Source organism: Panicum virgatum, chromosome 7N (assembly GCF_016808335.1).
Source record: "Panicum virgatum strain AP13 chromosome 7N, P.virgatum_v5, whole genome shotgun sequence".
NCBI classification, from domain to species: Eukaryota; Viridiplantae; Streptophyta; class Magnoliopsida; order Poales; family Poaceae; genus Panicum; species Panicum virgatum.
In genome coordinates this window covers 35,564,655-35,579,632 of record NC_053151.1, presented here as the reverse complement: position 1 = coordinate 35,579,632, position 14,978 = coordinate 35,564,655, and the positions used below count along the sequence as shown (strand labels likewise).

The window sequence follows — 14,978 nt, the reverse complement described above, 5'->3', positions numbered from 1 at the left end:
CTGAAGGTGTAAATGACAACACACTTACTTTGACTGGGTTCCTTTTTCTGCATGCCCTATTTATTGAAAAAGGTCGTCTGGAAACTGCATGGACTGTATGGAGGAAATTTGGTTATGAATATGACATCAAGCTTAGGGATGATCTCATTGCGATGCCAATTAAAAGAGCTCCTGATCAAGTAATGTTCCATATTCTTTATGAAGCTCATAAAAATCTTTCAATGTCAATATAGCTTAATTTATCCGTGTCGTTATCCTCATGGACCATTTGATATATCCATCATCTTGCACTTTCCAACCAAAGGATTGGCAACACCGATATATTGTATATGTGTGTTAAGACTGAATTTTGATGTACTTTTGGTGCATCTTAAAGCATTATATTTTGAGCTGATTTGCTGTAGTGCTATTATTTGTGTATTTAGTTCACATACTTTCATACTTTTGTTACGAGCATCGACTTTTATTATTGCATCAGTTGTGTTTTGGGAACTTCCATTATTGGCTTCATGCAGGAATATTTCTTCATTGATGGTAAAGTGAAAAACTCAGCTTTTAAGCAAACACTGGAACTGACAAGTGAAGTGTTTGATTTCTTGAGAGGGATATTCAACATGTTTGACATCGATAATGTAAGCTGAATGCACACATTCTCTTTTTTATAATAGTTAATCTTCTCCGGATATGCAGTAGATATGCAGTTAGCATTCATGGACTCACTGTACATGACAGCTGTTGCTAACGATAGGTTCAAGAAGGGAAATGGCATGAAGATCCTCGACAAGTTGGTTCTCCTTTGAATGACAATGTCATCTGAATGGTGTCACAGTTGATTATGAGTTGCAGACTCTCCTCAAGGTAAATGAACAATAATTTGTTTGGTACTCAAAGATCATTGATGTCTGTAATCTTAAATCTTGAACTGGTCCTTTGTGAACACGTTGAGATCTAACAATGGTGACATGCATCTATAAATTGCTACACCATTATATCAATTTGTACCACTTCCTTTCAGACTTTTGGTTCTACAACTGGATATAGTGTCATTGCAGTGTATAATCACTACATGATAATGCAAAATCTTTCCGAACCCTTATGTCGATTAACTGATAAAAAGTGTTGTTTCGATTTTCCCCCTTTTTCATTTAACACCTAAAGCTTGGTGGTAGCTATAGTTCATTTGTTTAAATGATGTTACTTACGAAGCTGCAGGGGTGTTGCTTAATTTCATCATTGGATATTTATTCAACGAATCTTCAATTCATTTTTCTATCTAATAAATTCCGTCATCTGACATTTCTTCAATTCATTCTTCTGTCTAATACTTACAAAGTTCTTATCTCCTTTTTGCTACTTTGTATGTTCGAAACTTGGAATGATATATCTTTTAATTAATATTGCTGCATTGCTCGGTGCACCAGGGTGTTTTTTGTTAATAAACTACTAACATAATGGGCTTTGTGAAAGACCATCTCCGTAGTAGCATTTTTTTTGCTTGATATGCTACTGATATAATGATCTTCATGAAGGAGCATTAGCATGTTCGATTTTTGCATATTGCCATTTACAAAAGAAAATTGAATTATGTAATTATCGCATGCAGTTTTAATCTTGAAATAATACTGTAACTCTGATAATGGTATTCTTTGAATACCTTTATGCTGGTACCAAGTTTTCTGATACAGGTTGCAAAGAGACTTGGCATCGAATATGCTACTGCCATGGTTGGGTTTGATTGTTGATGCATTGATGCTGGTTATTACTGGTTGTTGTAGCCTCTAGCCTGTATTGAATTATATTTTAGAGGAGTACATGTCCATATATACATCTATATGCTCTTAGTATTTATATATCTACATTGGTAAATTGCAGATGAAAAATGCTTAGCTCCTAACAATTTTAATGTGTCAAATTAATGCTTAGTCAAATTAGAATATGTTTCTCTTGTCTCGTGTAAGGCACTCAAGCAAAGTGCCAAGCCTACAACCTTCTATTTCATGAAAACAACATAATTTCTGTTCACTAAGAACTAATTGTTTTTTTTGTAATAGGTCTATCGCTCTTCAGTTTTCCAGTTATTCTTTTTGAGAGCCAGTGTGATCTCCCAAGCATGAAAGCAAATGGCCGGGTATTATCTAATATTATATCTCAGAGCTATGCAGATAAATCATTGCCTAACATATTTATTTCTTGATCAGTATGTGCTTAGAATTTCAAATTATTGCAAACGCCATAGTAGAATTTCTTTTTGCTCGGTACAGCTATCTGACTTCTCAATGTTGATTTGGTTTCCGCTTTACTGTAATGGCATCGAGTCCTTTTACCTAAAGAACATAAAAAGTCCTACCATTTCCATTTTCGTGTGGATAACATGGAGGTAGCTATATGAAGCTTTTAAGCGCAATCTACCCAGAGATGTATGTATGATTTGTCATACATACATGTCTTTACCTAAAAAAGGCATGTATGTATGATTTGTCATACATACATGCCTTTTTTTTTGCCACTGCTTGGTCTGGCAGCTGAGGCCCGCGAGTGACATCATGACAATTGCTGTTTTCAGCCATGAGGTGGCACTTTTGTTTTGTGATACCCAAGCAATCTGGACAGATAATGCTGATTTGTACTTCTGTATACAAAACTTGGATGAATCTAAAAAAACTTCAATTCGCAACTGTAAAGCTGACTGTGATGTTTATATTCCTGCAGTTTTCTCACCATGAACCTGGTGTTACCCACGTCATAGTAACAGGAGGAGCTGGTTATATTGGATCACATGCCTCTTTAAGGCTCTTCAAGGATAACTATTGAGTTACCATTGTGGTAATCAAGGCTTTCGTTGTACTTACTGTGTGAATTTGTTTGTTCTTTTAATCTTTTCTGCTGATGTGCATTTTGGTTCATCTTACTCTCTAGAGGAAACATGGGAGCAGTAAAGGTTCTGCAAGAGTTATTTCCGCAGCCTGGGAGGCTACAATTCATTTTTGCTGTGATCTGGGAGGCTACAATCCAAAGTTTTGTTTTTCACTTAACTGGCTCCCAGGTCAACAAGATATTTGCTGAAAATACATTTGATGCTGTGATGCACTTTGCTGCAGTTGCTTATGTGGGTGAAAGCACACTGGAACCCCTTAGGTAAGTCTTTAGTCGTTAACTTGGTGACAGTTTGACACTTATATCTCAGTATCGAAGATCAACTTATTTTATTCATCAATACCCTTTGGACAATGTCTAAAATCATCCTACCAACATTGGGAAATCGACGCCAACCATTTATTATTCTATCAAGACCTTTTGCTGTAGAACTAATGAACAAATTGCCTACAGGTTTGCTGATATTATTTTTCATATTGTTAACCTGTTATATATCTTCTTCAGAAGCTATTTTGATTGATGCTAAGCTATTTCTACATGGATTCTTTTTAAATTTTCTTTTCACATATCTGTATGTAAAAATAATCCAGTGGAATCGAAGGCACCGTAATAATGCTAAGAATGATCATTGGTTTGTTCATTTCAATTGGTAGATGGTTTTATTAGGATGGTAATTTGGGAATTGGGGAGAGCTAGCTCTTTAAATTTGGGAATTTGGTTGATGGTTTTATCCTTCTTAGAATTAGACAAGTGTTGCATAACCTAATCATTCAAGTTTTAGTTGTTGCATAACCTAACCATTCAAGATCTCGTAGTTCTTATTTTTGTTCTATTCTTTCAAATGCTTAATTTTTTAATGCATTATTATTCTCTACATGACATATGTGCCATCCCGGTTTTGCACCCAAGCTGTTTGATATAACGAGGGGACAAGGCAGGCATGGCCAGCGACCGGTGGGAAAGCATGCGACAAGTCAGACATTGCCTGTCGACGCAACTTCGACTCCTACTCGGCGAGAGCTATTCGGTTCGTTTGCAGTGAATAGAACGCGATGCATTATTGGAAAAGCAGCTGTGTCCGTATAGATATCATATTTCGAACATATTTTTATAATTATATACTCATACATACCATTATGTACTATCTTATACATACCATTTATCTATTTTTATAATTATATATTTTTTTCATGTTTCAAATATTTTGTCTATTTTTACCACAAAATTGAGACTTCGTTATTTGTTTTCACCATATATAATTTTTCAAAAATGCTTGTTGCAATTAAAATTTAATGTGATTATTTTTTTCGTAATTTTATTTTTCAGACACGTGCGATGTCGCACGTGCACCATACTAGTAGTACCAAATAAACTAACTTCTACCCCGGCGTGTTCTGTGGTGACCCGCACTTCACCGGCGGCGACGGCAAGGAGGACCAGCTGCATCCTCTCCGACGCCAACCTGCACATCAACACCCACTTCATCGGCAAGCGCAACCCCGCCATGAGCCGCAACTGGCCCTCGGCGCCGGGTAAGGCAGGGGTTGGCGGCGCAGATCCAGACTGGGGAGGCCACGGCAGCGATGGCAGATGCCAGGCCACAGCAGGAACGTGGGAGAGCGGCGTCAAGAGGGCAGGTGCGGCGGCGCAGGGAGAGAGGGCGACCGGCGACGGGGAGAGGCCGGGGTAGGCGAGGGAAAGCCCCCTCGATTATCAGAGACGCGCTCCCGACCCCGCGGCTGAGAAAATCACCCCTCATGTTGTTTCTCATATTCGCTGGTAAGCCGCGTCCCAGATAAGAGAAATAATCGAAGTGTTTGGGTGGAATTCTCGCTTATTTCTACCGATAAACATATTATAAGTGTATTCAAACATGGCCAGCGTCAACTCCTCCAACGCAGGAATACTATTTATAGTCCTGAAATTCAGCTTTTGAGGCCCTTGCTAATGAAAAAAAAAACACTTCTCACCTCCCTCTCCAACGGATAGAATTTCTGCATGGTATTGCATAAACAGATATATACACATACCAATGTATTTGCCTTAGCAATGTGATAGTCTTTTGCATGTTTTTTTTGGAAACTTTTCCACAAGTTTTAAGTTGTCGAGGAGACAGGCGCACAAAATGATCAGTTATTCACACAGTCACAACACTGCAAACTGCAAACGACGTTGCTAGCGAGCGGACGTCTGATAGGAACATCTCCCATCGGACGGTCCATGCAACATTCAAAAACAACATCTGCAACATAAAAAATTAACATGTGCAACATCGAAAATTAACGTTTGAAACTCCAAAGCATGTTGAATTTTTTTATTATCCATCATTCAATGATGAGAAAAAATCCGCCACATCTGTTTCATGTTGCACGGAACATTCTAAATCTCCAAATGAAACACAACATCCGTGTGAAACGCGTACAACATCGCAACATTCAGATCTATTTTTGCAACATCTACATAAAATACTTGCAACATTTCAAAATCTCTACTACAACATCATAAAATACCTATCGCAACATGATCACCCGGTGCTCGCCACAGAACTTCAGTCTTCTTCAATCTCCAGAGCTGCCCGCCATGGCTGCCGCCCGGAGCTCCTCTGGCGGCCGGCGCAGCTTACCCTTAGCGCGGGAGCAGCAAACCAGGGCTGGGGAAGGCAGGGGGAGCTGTAGCCAGGCCCCCACCACGTGCGCCCCATCCCAAGCAACTGCTCGGAGCTGTCCCCATGGCATGGAGCTCGCCGACGCTCATGGGGAACGGCGAGGCTCGCCATCTTCCTGAAACTCGCCACCGCCCTCATGCGCCGCCGCCTCGTGCTGGGCTCGTCGCCCGCTCGGAGTTCGCGGCTGCCTGTGTGGGCTTACCGTCGGCCTCATGCGTCTCCGCTTCCCGGAGTTTCCATGGCCGCCCTCACAAGCCGTCGCCGCTGACCTCGTGCACCACCACCCTCCAGGGGCGGAGACAGGGGGCGGGCAAGGCCTGGCCCCCATGATCTCCAAATTTACACTACAAATTTAAATTTTGATTAAATTTTTATATAAATTTGTATGGTTGGCCCCTCTAACAATGAAAAAATCACCATCTTGGCTCCGCCCCTGCCACCCTCGCACCGCTCGCCGCCGGTCTGGTTGAGAAGCATGGAGGGGGATAGAATGAGGAAGGCGAGTACAGAATGGAATGGTGGGGAAGGGCGTCCGATCGGATGACTGATCCCTAGTATTACCGAATTGAAAATAAGAAGAAACCGAAATCAACCAGCCCACGGGAGCCCAACCACATTCAGCCCAAATCACCCCATCTATCTAGCCGAAACCCTCATCAGCACCCCAGCAGCACATTTCTCTCTCAAGCCGCCGCCCACCAGCTCTCTCCCGCTCCCGCCCTCTCCAGCTCTCCCTCCCGCGCCTCGTCGCCGAAAATTTCCCCGGAAATTTTGAAACCACCTCTCTTCCGTGCCACGGCGCGGCGTGCTTCCCCCCGTCCCCTTGCGTTTCCCGCCTCCTTCCACCGCAAGGCAAGCCGGCGCTGATCCCCAATTCAGATTCAAAAATTTCCCCCCAATTCGCCACTCGCTCCCCCTATAAACTCCACCGCTTCCCCTCCTCGCAATCGCACTCCACTCGAGCATCCCCCTGCTCCGAAATCCCCCCGATTCCCCACCCCGTCCGGACCCCTCGAGAGTCGAATCCTCCGGTCCCTGCGACGATGCCGTCCGTGCCGGCGCTCTTGCCCGCGTGCGACGCGGAGGAGCCCTTGCTGGCGGAGTCGTCGGACCGCTTCTCCATGTTCCCGATCAGGTACCCGCAGATCTGGGAGTTCTACAAGAAGGCGGTGGCGTCCTTCTGGACGGCCGAGGAGGTGGACCTCTCGGCCGACGCGCGCCACTGGGACGCGGCGCTTTCCCCCGACGAGCGCCACTTCATTTCCCACGTGCTCGCCTTCTTCGCCGCCTCCGACGGCATCGTGCTCGAGAACCTCGCCTCCCGCTTCATGTCCGACGTGCAGGTCGCCGAGGCGCGCGCCTTCTACGGCTTCCAGATCGCCATCGAGAACATCCACTCGGAGATGTACTCGCTGCTGCTGGAGACCTACATCCGCGACGGCGCCGAGAAGGGCCGCCTCTTCCGCGCCATCGACACCGTCCCCGCCGTGCGCCGCAAGGCCGACTGGGCCATGCGCTGGATCGACGGCGGGGAGCGCTTCGCCGAGCGCCTCGTCGCCTTCGCCTGCGTCGAGGGCATCTTCTTCTCGGGCTCCTTCTGCGCCATCTTCTGGCTCAAGAAGCGCGGCCTCATGCCGGGCCTCACCTTCTCCAACGAGCTCATCTCCCGCGACGAGGGCCTCCACTGCGACTTCGCCTGCCTCCTCTACGACCTTCTCCGCAGCAAGCTCGACGAGGGCCGCGTCCGCGAGATCGTCGCCGACGCCGTCGACATCGAGCGCGAGTTCGTCTGCGATGCGCTCCCCGTCGCGCTCGTCGGCATGAACGGCGGCCTCATGAGCCAGTACATCGAGTTCGTCGCCGACCGCCTGCTCATGGCGCTGGGCCACAAGAAGATGTACAACGTCGCCAACCCCTTTGACTGGATGGAGCTCATCTCGCTGCAGGGCAAGACCAACTTCTTCGAGAAGCGCGTCGGGGAGTACCAGAAGGCGTCCGTGATGTCCAGCCTCAACGGCGGCGCCGCCGCGAATCACGTCTTCAGCATCGACGAGGACTTCTGAGTTGTGCCAGCGCAGCGCGCGCCGCGATATATTGCTCTGATTAATCTTATCTGCTTTGGTCGCTTACTAGTGGTAGTAGATCTAGTTCATATACTGCGTGATGATGCATAATGTGCGGTGTTACTAGTTCCTGTTCGTCATGTAATGTAGTAATCAACTTCTGAATACACTGGCTGTTCAGAAGCCTCTGCCCTCATGGTGTTTGATCCAGTGTCTGAGGCCATGTTTAGTTCTTTACATGTAAACGCAAAAAAACTGTAAACGCATTAAAGTGAAAAGGAATCTTGCTAATTTAAAGTACTAAATAAAGTCTATTTACAAAACTTTTTGCATGGTTGGGCTGTAAATCGCGAGACGAATCTAACGAGCCTACTTAATCCATGATTTGCAACAGTGATGCTATAGTAACCATCCGCTAATTATTGATTAAACATGGATTAATTAGCATCATTAGATTCGTCTTGCGATTTACAACCCATCTATGCAAAAAGTTTTGCAAATAGACTTCATTTAGTACTTCAAATGCCCTGTTTAGATCTTTACACATTTTTGCAAAATGAACTAAACACACCCTGAAATCAAATACGTTTATCTGCATTGATCGGAAGGGTAAATCTTCGCCAGCACCTGCTTCAGTGCCATATATAAACTAAGGGTACCCATAAACTAATAGTAGCTGCCTGTGTCGTTGCTAGAGCAAATTGTGAAGCAAAATCCTCACTCTGTTCCTTCCTTAATTCTACATGAAGATCATCAAGCTGCCCCACGGTGTAATCTCACCCATGCTAAAGAAGTTTTTTTCCGATGCTTGCGGTCCTGCACGGCTGTTGCTTATCATGCAAACGTAAAGGATTTGGGAAAACAATACATTGACAGTTTTTAATCTTGAGTGTGGAAAGGCTGAATTGCTTATTTGTGTTTGATCTTGAGGTGATCCGATTTATAAACTGGAGCAAATTTGAATCATGATTTGATACAAAAATGAACTTAGCTCCTAGCAGCTTCGTTGCTGACTTGCTGCTGCGCCGTAGAAAGGTTTTGCTGCCGCCAGCGTGAAAACCGCCTCCCGGCTCATCCTCTGCTGTTATCTTCACCGTGTATTCACCCCAACCGCCGCCAGATCTGATCCAGAGCTCCGCGGCGAAGAAAAGAAACGACCGGGACCGAGGGGGCCTCCCAGCAGGGTGGGCTTGGTTACGAATTTTTAATAATTAATCTTATTAGCTCACTTTTAATGGAAATTTTATAAGCACAATTATTTAGACTGGAAATTAATTAACTGTGCCAGATGAGTTTTATAGTAATGAAACTCTAATCTTCTCTCTTCGTGCTATGTCGATAAAATTAATAATATTTAATATTATGAAATTCTCCATGAATTTTTTATTGAGACTGGCCTTAAAATAATTATCATTAATTAAGAGCGTGGGCCCCACCTTAATACCCACTTTAAGCCCTACAGTAGTACATTTTGCCACTATCTTCACAGGCCGAGGGAAACACCGCTGGCATCCGCCCGCACACCTGAGTAGTTGAGCAGCGTAGCCGCCGCCCGCCGGGCTGATCCTTGGGGCCCACACGACGGCGATGGCGGCTCCTCCCGCGACGTCCCACGCGGCCGCGAGCTCCCCCTGCGCCCGGCTGCCCAGCGCGCCCCTGAGGCGTTCACCCGCCGCCGTCTCCTTCCCCTCCCGCCGTACGCGCCTGTGGCCGCCTCTTCAGTGCGCCGAAGCATCTCTGTCCTAAACTGGCCTGATTGGTTCCCCTTGGTTTTACTTCGTGCAGCACGGCCGGCCGCGCTGGCGGCGCGCGCCGGGCCCGCGCGGCGCCTCGACGTGGCCGCCGCCGCCGCTGCGGGGCACCAGAAGCTCATGGGGTCGCTGACCAGCAACGAGAAGCTCAGGTTTGGTGTGGTGAGTCGAGCGCTACTTTTCGTCGAGAAGAACATGTACCTTTGCTATATAATCGATGGACATCGATAGGACCTTTCTGAAGAAAAGCCATTGATTCGCTCTGTTGTGGCTGCTGACATGCTGTTCTTCAAAACAATATTCCTGTATTTCCACACTTTTACCTTTGAATGCATGATTCGATGACAGTATGGTTCCTTATTTGTTTGCAGGTTGTGGCACGGTTCAACGAGGTTGTGACAAACTTGTTACTGCAGGGGGCCCTGGAGACATTCGAGCGATACTCTGTCAAAGCTGAAAATATAACAGTACGCATCTTCACTCTTTTGGTTTGTTTGCAGCTGTACTGTGACATTGATATACAAGACTGTCTTATAATATTGGTTCTGAAGGCTTATTGCCACTATGAAATATTGGCGTGCATATGGAGCAAGCAGTGTGTTAGGGTTTTGAGTGATTTTGAAAGCCACATAAAAGTCCAACGCAAAGTTGTATAGTCACCCTCCTTCCTTTATGCTGCCATAGAGATGGTTTCATAGTGAAGGGCACTGGGGACATAAGCTGTGCAAATAACTCTTACTGGATGGCTATCTATTTAATTCAGTTTAAAGTTTAACTTCTTCCTACCTGTCCATTATGGACAGCTAGTCATTTCATTTTGTTCCTGCGGATCATTTTGTTGAACAAGATGCAGAACGCTGCATATCTAATGTTATATGGTCACTCGTAGTCTGGTACCTGATAGATTTAACTATTATAAAAAGAATGCTCTTGAAATGTAGAGCATAGGTATGCATTCGAATAGGAATTCTGCTTTTATATAAAGCATTTGCCTGTTATTAGAAATCACATGTATAAAGCTGCATGCTGTATAAATTTAGACTTGTATGCACCGTGGTTTGAAACAACTTCTGTACTGATCTGCATAGTTTTTTATGAATCCAAAAGGCCCCAGAAACTTTTTTTTTTACCAAAGGCAAGCCCCAGAAACTTTTGAAACTCATAAGTTGTGCTCTGATTCAAATCCTTGTTTAGGTTGTTAGTGTTCCTGGAAGCTTTGAAGTTCCCATCACGGCACAAAAGCTTGGGAAGTCTGGAAAATTTGATGCCATTCTGTGCATTGGAGCTGTGGTAAGTTAATTAATTTTCATATCACCTACATATTACATACTTAATTTTATTGTTTTCCACATTCATTTTGCTTTCGATGTTCATATATCATGTTGCCAAGGTAGTGCTGATGCTCTAATGTTATTTTCCTAATATGACGTAACAGTTTAAATGTTACTATCTAGCTGTCCTGTGAACTGTGCGAATGAGGAGTTCTGAAAAGTTTAATAAACCGATGCTTTTGTAGAGTACCCTTTGAAAAAATTTATCAAGCTAATTGCTAATCCTAATCTTTTTGTTTTGTTTGAGCGATAAAATATTACATCTATCGGTCATTAGAACTAAGAAAATCTAAGGAGCTGTAAAAGCCATTTACTACTGTCAATCTGCTTTTGAATTGTGAAGCTGTCTTTTAATGTGTGCGACATATATTAAATAGTGTTAAGAAATAACAGTACAAAATACCAAACTATTTTGCATTTTATTCCTTTCTAGTCACACTGATCATGGGATTCCTGTGCTGATACTGAATTGACTAATTTGCAAACTCACTGCTGGAATTCGGCACTAGCTTGACTCTCTCTAATTTTATAGTTTTGAAAATGGTTTGCAGATTAGAGGGGACACGACTCACTATGATGCTGTTACAAACTCAGCTGCATCTGGTGTACTGAATGCTGGATTATCTGCTGGTATGCTGCCTTCAGCTCTTAACCTCCGTGTGCCCATGCCAGTAGAGAATTTGATTCTCTAAAGATGGGGTAATTCTAAGTAGATTTTTTATTCTGCATAGCTAGTGAAACTTTTTACTGAAGGCCAATACATGTGTCGCAATATAGCTTACAGAAATTTATGAAGGGCAATACATGTGTCATATAGTTTAGAGAAATGTGTAAAGACCAATAAATGTGCCATATAGCTTACATATACATATAAGGATTATTGTGAGCAACCAGTTGCTATAGAAGTACTTCACAGTATTTAGTGAAATTTCGTGAGATGCTTGTCCTTTATTTTTCTTTCTGGTAATTAAATTCAGTTAACTATCAAACTTTCGGATTACTTAAAGTTTGAACGATTATACAGGCATCCCTTGCGTATTTGGTGTACTAACCTGTGAAGACATGGACCAGGTAATCTGTGATTTTTTTTTTTGCATCTTATCAGTTTTTCCATGTCTCTAGATCTTGTTTGGTAACCCAAGCCAAGGATAATGGATTTCTCACCCACATGGCTTATGTACAGAAACTGGCTGATTCTAGGGGGGAACATTCAAACTTCTTTAAAAAAATCATTTCATGTCTTGTTTTTTTAGTTTAACAGTTTTGACCAGGAAAAACCAGAAACCAGCCAAATTGCAAGATTTTGGACCTCTGACCAAAGTGTTTCTGACCTTGTTCATGTGCCTAAACCATATGCTAACTTGTTCTGAAGATTCCTCATGATTTGTGCATGCTAGTAGTTTAAATAATTATGTTTCCATGAACAGTCTGTCCTTTTTATCTTGTTTCTGTTTCTTTTTGTTCTCTTGCCTTGGGGGCCTTTTGCGTCCACCATCCAGAGCAGTCTTTCTTGCCTTTCTATTTGATTCAAGGTCATGTAGTTCTCTTTCGTGTTTGAGAAAGGAAAAGGAGAAATTCAGATTGGGCATACTAACTAGGCAGAAGTCTCACACAAACTTTCCTTTGTGATGAAAAAAATGTCACGTGAATAATTTGACATTTCGTTAGTGAATCGACCGCTTTTGAAATCCTGCGCACTAACTTCCTCATCAAATCCCTTCTGAGAAAATGTATGCTGAATCAAATACTGCAGGCGCTAAACCGTGCTGGTGGCAAGGCAGGGAACAAGGGCGCTGAAGCTGCTCTTACTGCTGTAAGTAATTTTCTTTTCGCCAATTCAAATTCAAATATCAACTAAACCTGCATTTACATCCTGCTATAAAACTCCCTTTCCTGTAGATCGAGATGGCCTCTCTGTTTCGGCATCACTTAGGTTGACACCTGGCGGTCTTGGAGTCTCAACATTTCGTCCCATCCACCGTTACCACAGTTTGAATTTTTGCCCAGTAGAGCTTTGGCTGCACGCTAGCAGTTAAGCTACAGCTCAGAAATGGCTAGTCCGGATACTGACGCTTGCTGCTGTTGCCCTTCTTGATTCTTGATGGTTTGCAAACCTCAAGAGGCCTGTCGTTCAACAGTGATCTGCCACAAACTTGAGAGTTGAGACTTGAGACCATGAATAATTGCTGCCATGTACTGCACACGCTCATGAATAAAGCTTCATTTCTTTATGTTTTTGAATAATTCTTGACTGGTTTTACCTTTCCTTAACGTGTTAGAAAGAGCTGAAAAATAAGGTTTTGTACGCCACTTCTTGCCAACCCAAACATCTGGTCCCGTTCCGTGCACCTGCAATGAACGGGCCCCATCAAGGGCTCGTTTTCTTTCTGTGGCTACCAGTACTGATCGGACGGTGGTGATTGGTGAAAGCCCACTCAATGACCCAAATACCCAATCTGTGCACGATCACGACGAATATGCGATGTGAAAGGGGGTGTTTCTAGAAAAAGCCACCTAGTCCGTTTCCCTTTCGTAGAGCCTGTTCTTGCGGTTCCCTTCCCAAAACTTTCGTCTCGGTGATGGATGCGAACCCAACCCATCAACGCATCTAGGAGGCTAGGTAAAAATAGTAAAATAGTAAAACTGAGTTTGAAATCGAATCCAACAAACTCTGTTTTTTCCTCTTCTCGCTATCTCGTTAGGCAAATCTCCCCCTCCACCCGCTTTCTTTGCCGAAGGAGTGCGGCTCGCTTTCTCTCTTCGCGCGCCCCTCTGCTTCCTCCCGCGCCGCTCCTTCCGCCCCTCCGCTCCCTGCCTCGCTGCCCCTCTGCTTCCTGCCTCGTCGTCGAGCCGGCCAAGCACGGCGGAGCCGAAGCATACGGCGGCGCCAAAGGCTGCTGCTGCGATTCGTGTCGTCTGCATCCAGACGGGCAATTTCCTTGCTGGTCCTCCCGCGCGGGTCCCGCCATGGGGGTGGAGGAACTAGGAAGAGGACAGGCAGGTTGATGCGGGCAGCAGAACAGGTGCCTTCGCCGCAGTGGTGGGCTCGTTTCACACATGGAGTTCGTCGCTACCTGTCTTCCTCTTCAAATAAGGCCCTTTTTACCCGTAAACTTCGTAAACGGTGAAAAAACATCACATCAAATATTTTAACACATATATAGAATACTAAATGAAGTTTATTTACAAAACTTTTTGCATAGATGGGCTGTAAATCGCGAGACGAGTCTAATGAGCCTACTTAATCTATAATTTGTAACAGTGATGCTACAGTAACCATTTGTTGATTATGGATTAATCATGAATTAATTAGCATCATTAGATTCATCTCGCGATTTACAACCCATGTGTGTAAAAAAATTTATAAATAGACTTCATTTAGTACTTCAAATTAATAAGATTCCTTTGCAAATTTTTTACATATAAAAATCTAAACAAGCCCTAAATAAAATCTCCGCGCCGCAGATCTCGCCCCCGCGCCCCCTGCCAAGAGACCCAACTGTCCTGGTTGCGGCGACGTCTCATCGGCGGCTCAGCGCAGGCGCAGGCAGGTCGATGCCCGGCAGTGGTCGCTGGTCCGGGGCGCAGGCAGATTTGACTAGTCTGTTGTTGGTTATCCTACTCCAAGAGATGAGGTAAAATTTGTAGCTAAAAGATTAGGTATAAGACTAGGTAAACAAAAAAAAAAGCTACTCAAAGGTGTGGAGATCCAACAGCCTAGCAAAAAAAAATTGGTGACTCCTCCTCTCACCCACTTCCTCGGCACCTACAGCACGGAGGAGCCTCTGCTGGTGCCCTGCGACGCCGAGGACGGCGGCCGCAGCAATGGCGCCAGGTTCCCGGGTTCCCGTGGAAGGACTTGGCGCTGCTGGTCATAGTGTGGCTCTGCTTCTTCGCGCTCCATGTCCTCATTGGAGATAAGCACGGGAAGATGGCAGGGAAGGAGCTCCGAGCAGGCACGGCGGCGCCGGGGAGGGAGCTCGGAGCAGCACGACGGCGGCCTCGAGCAGCACGACGGCGGCGACGGCGGTGGGCTCGAGCAGGCATGGGCGGGAGGGAGCGCAGACGGTAGAGCTCCGAGCAGGCACGGCGGCGCCGGGGAGGGAGCTCGAGGCACGGCGGCGGTCTCGAGCAGCACGGCGGCGGCGACGGCGGTGGGCTCGAGTAGGCACGGGCGGGAGGGCGCGCAGACGGTAGAGCCGGCGAGCCTCTCCAGTGCCACGCCGGGGAGGGAGCTCGGAGCGGCGGTGGCGGCGCCCACGAACTCCGGCTCGCAGCCGGCGAGCAGGGAGGC

General features: G+C 45.2%; 2 protein-coding genes and 1 long non-coding RNA gene across 4 annotated transcripts; all 3 read left to right on the top strand.

Annotated features, from left to right (window-relative positions):
• Positions 1-1,981: 1,981 nt before the first annotated feature.
• LOC120682741 lies at positions 1,982-3,902 on the top strand. 2 transcript variants are annotated; one of them, XR_005678592.1, is made up of 4 exons: positions 1,982-2,128; positions 2,710-2,823; positions 2,917-3,135; positions 3,784-3,902. It is a non-coding gene; the product is annotated as an uncharacterized LOC120682741 (long non-coding RNA). The 2 variants fall into 2 exon arrangements; XR_005678591.1 differs by having other exon boundaries at positions 1,994-2,823.
• A 2,335-nt stretch (positions 3,903-6,237) lies between these two features.
• LOC120683113 (ribonucleoside-diphosphate reductase small chain-like) lies at positions 6,238-7,798 on the top strand. The gene has a single exon (XM_039965132.1). The coding sequence runs from the start codon at positions 6,583-6,585 to the stop codon at positions 7,600-7,602; it is 1,020 nt and encodes a 339-aa protein (XP_039821066.1). The 5' UTR covers positions 6,238-6,582; the 3' UTR covers positions 7,603-7,798.
• A 1,288-nt stretch (positions 7,799-9,086) lies between these two features.
• LOC120683056 (6,7-dimethyl-8-ribityllumazine synthase, chloroplastic-like) lies at positions 9,087-12,928 on the top strand. Its single transcript, XM_039965070.1, has 8 exons — positions 9,087-9,298; positions 9,388-9,515; positions 9,725-9,820; positions 10,548-10,643; positions 11,236-11,314; positions 11,709-11,755; positions 12,438-12,497; positions 12,584-12,928. Exons 1-8 carry the CDS (start codon positions 9,190-9,192, stop codon positions 12,620-12,622), a joined length of 654 nt encoding a protein of 217 aa, XP_039821004.1. The 5' UTR covers positions 9,087-9,189; the 3' UTR covers positions 12,623-12,928.
• The last annotated feature ends 2,050 nt before the right edge of the window (positions 12,929-14,978 follow it).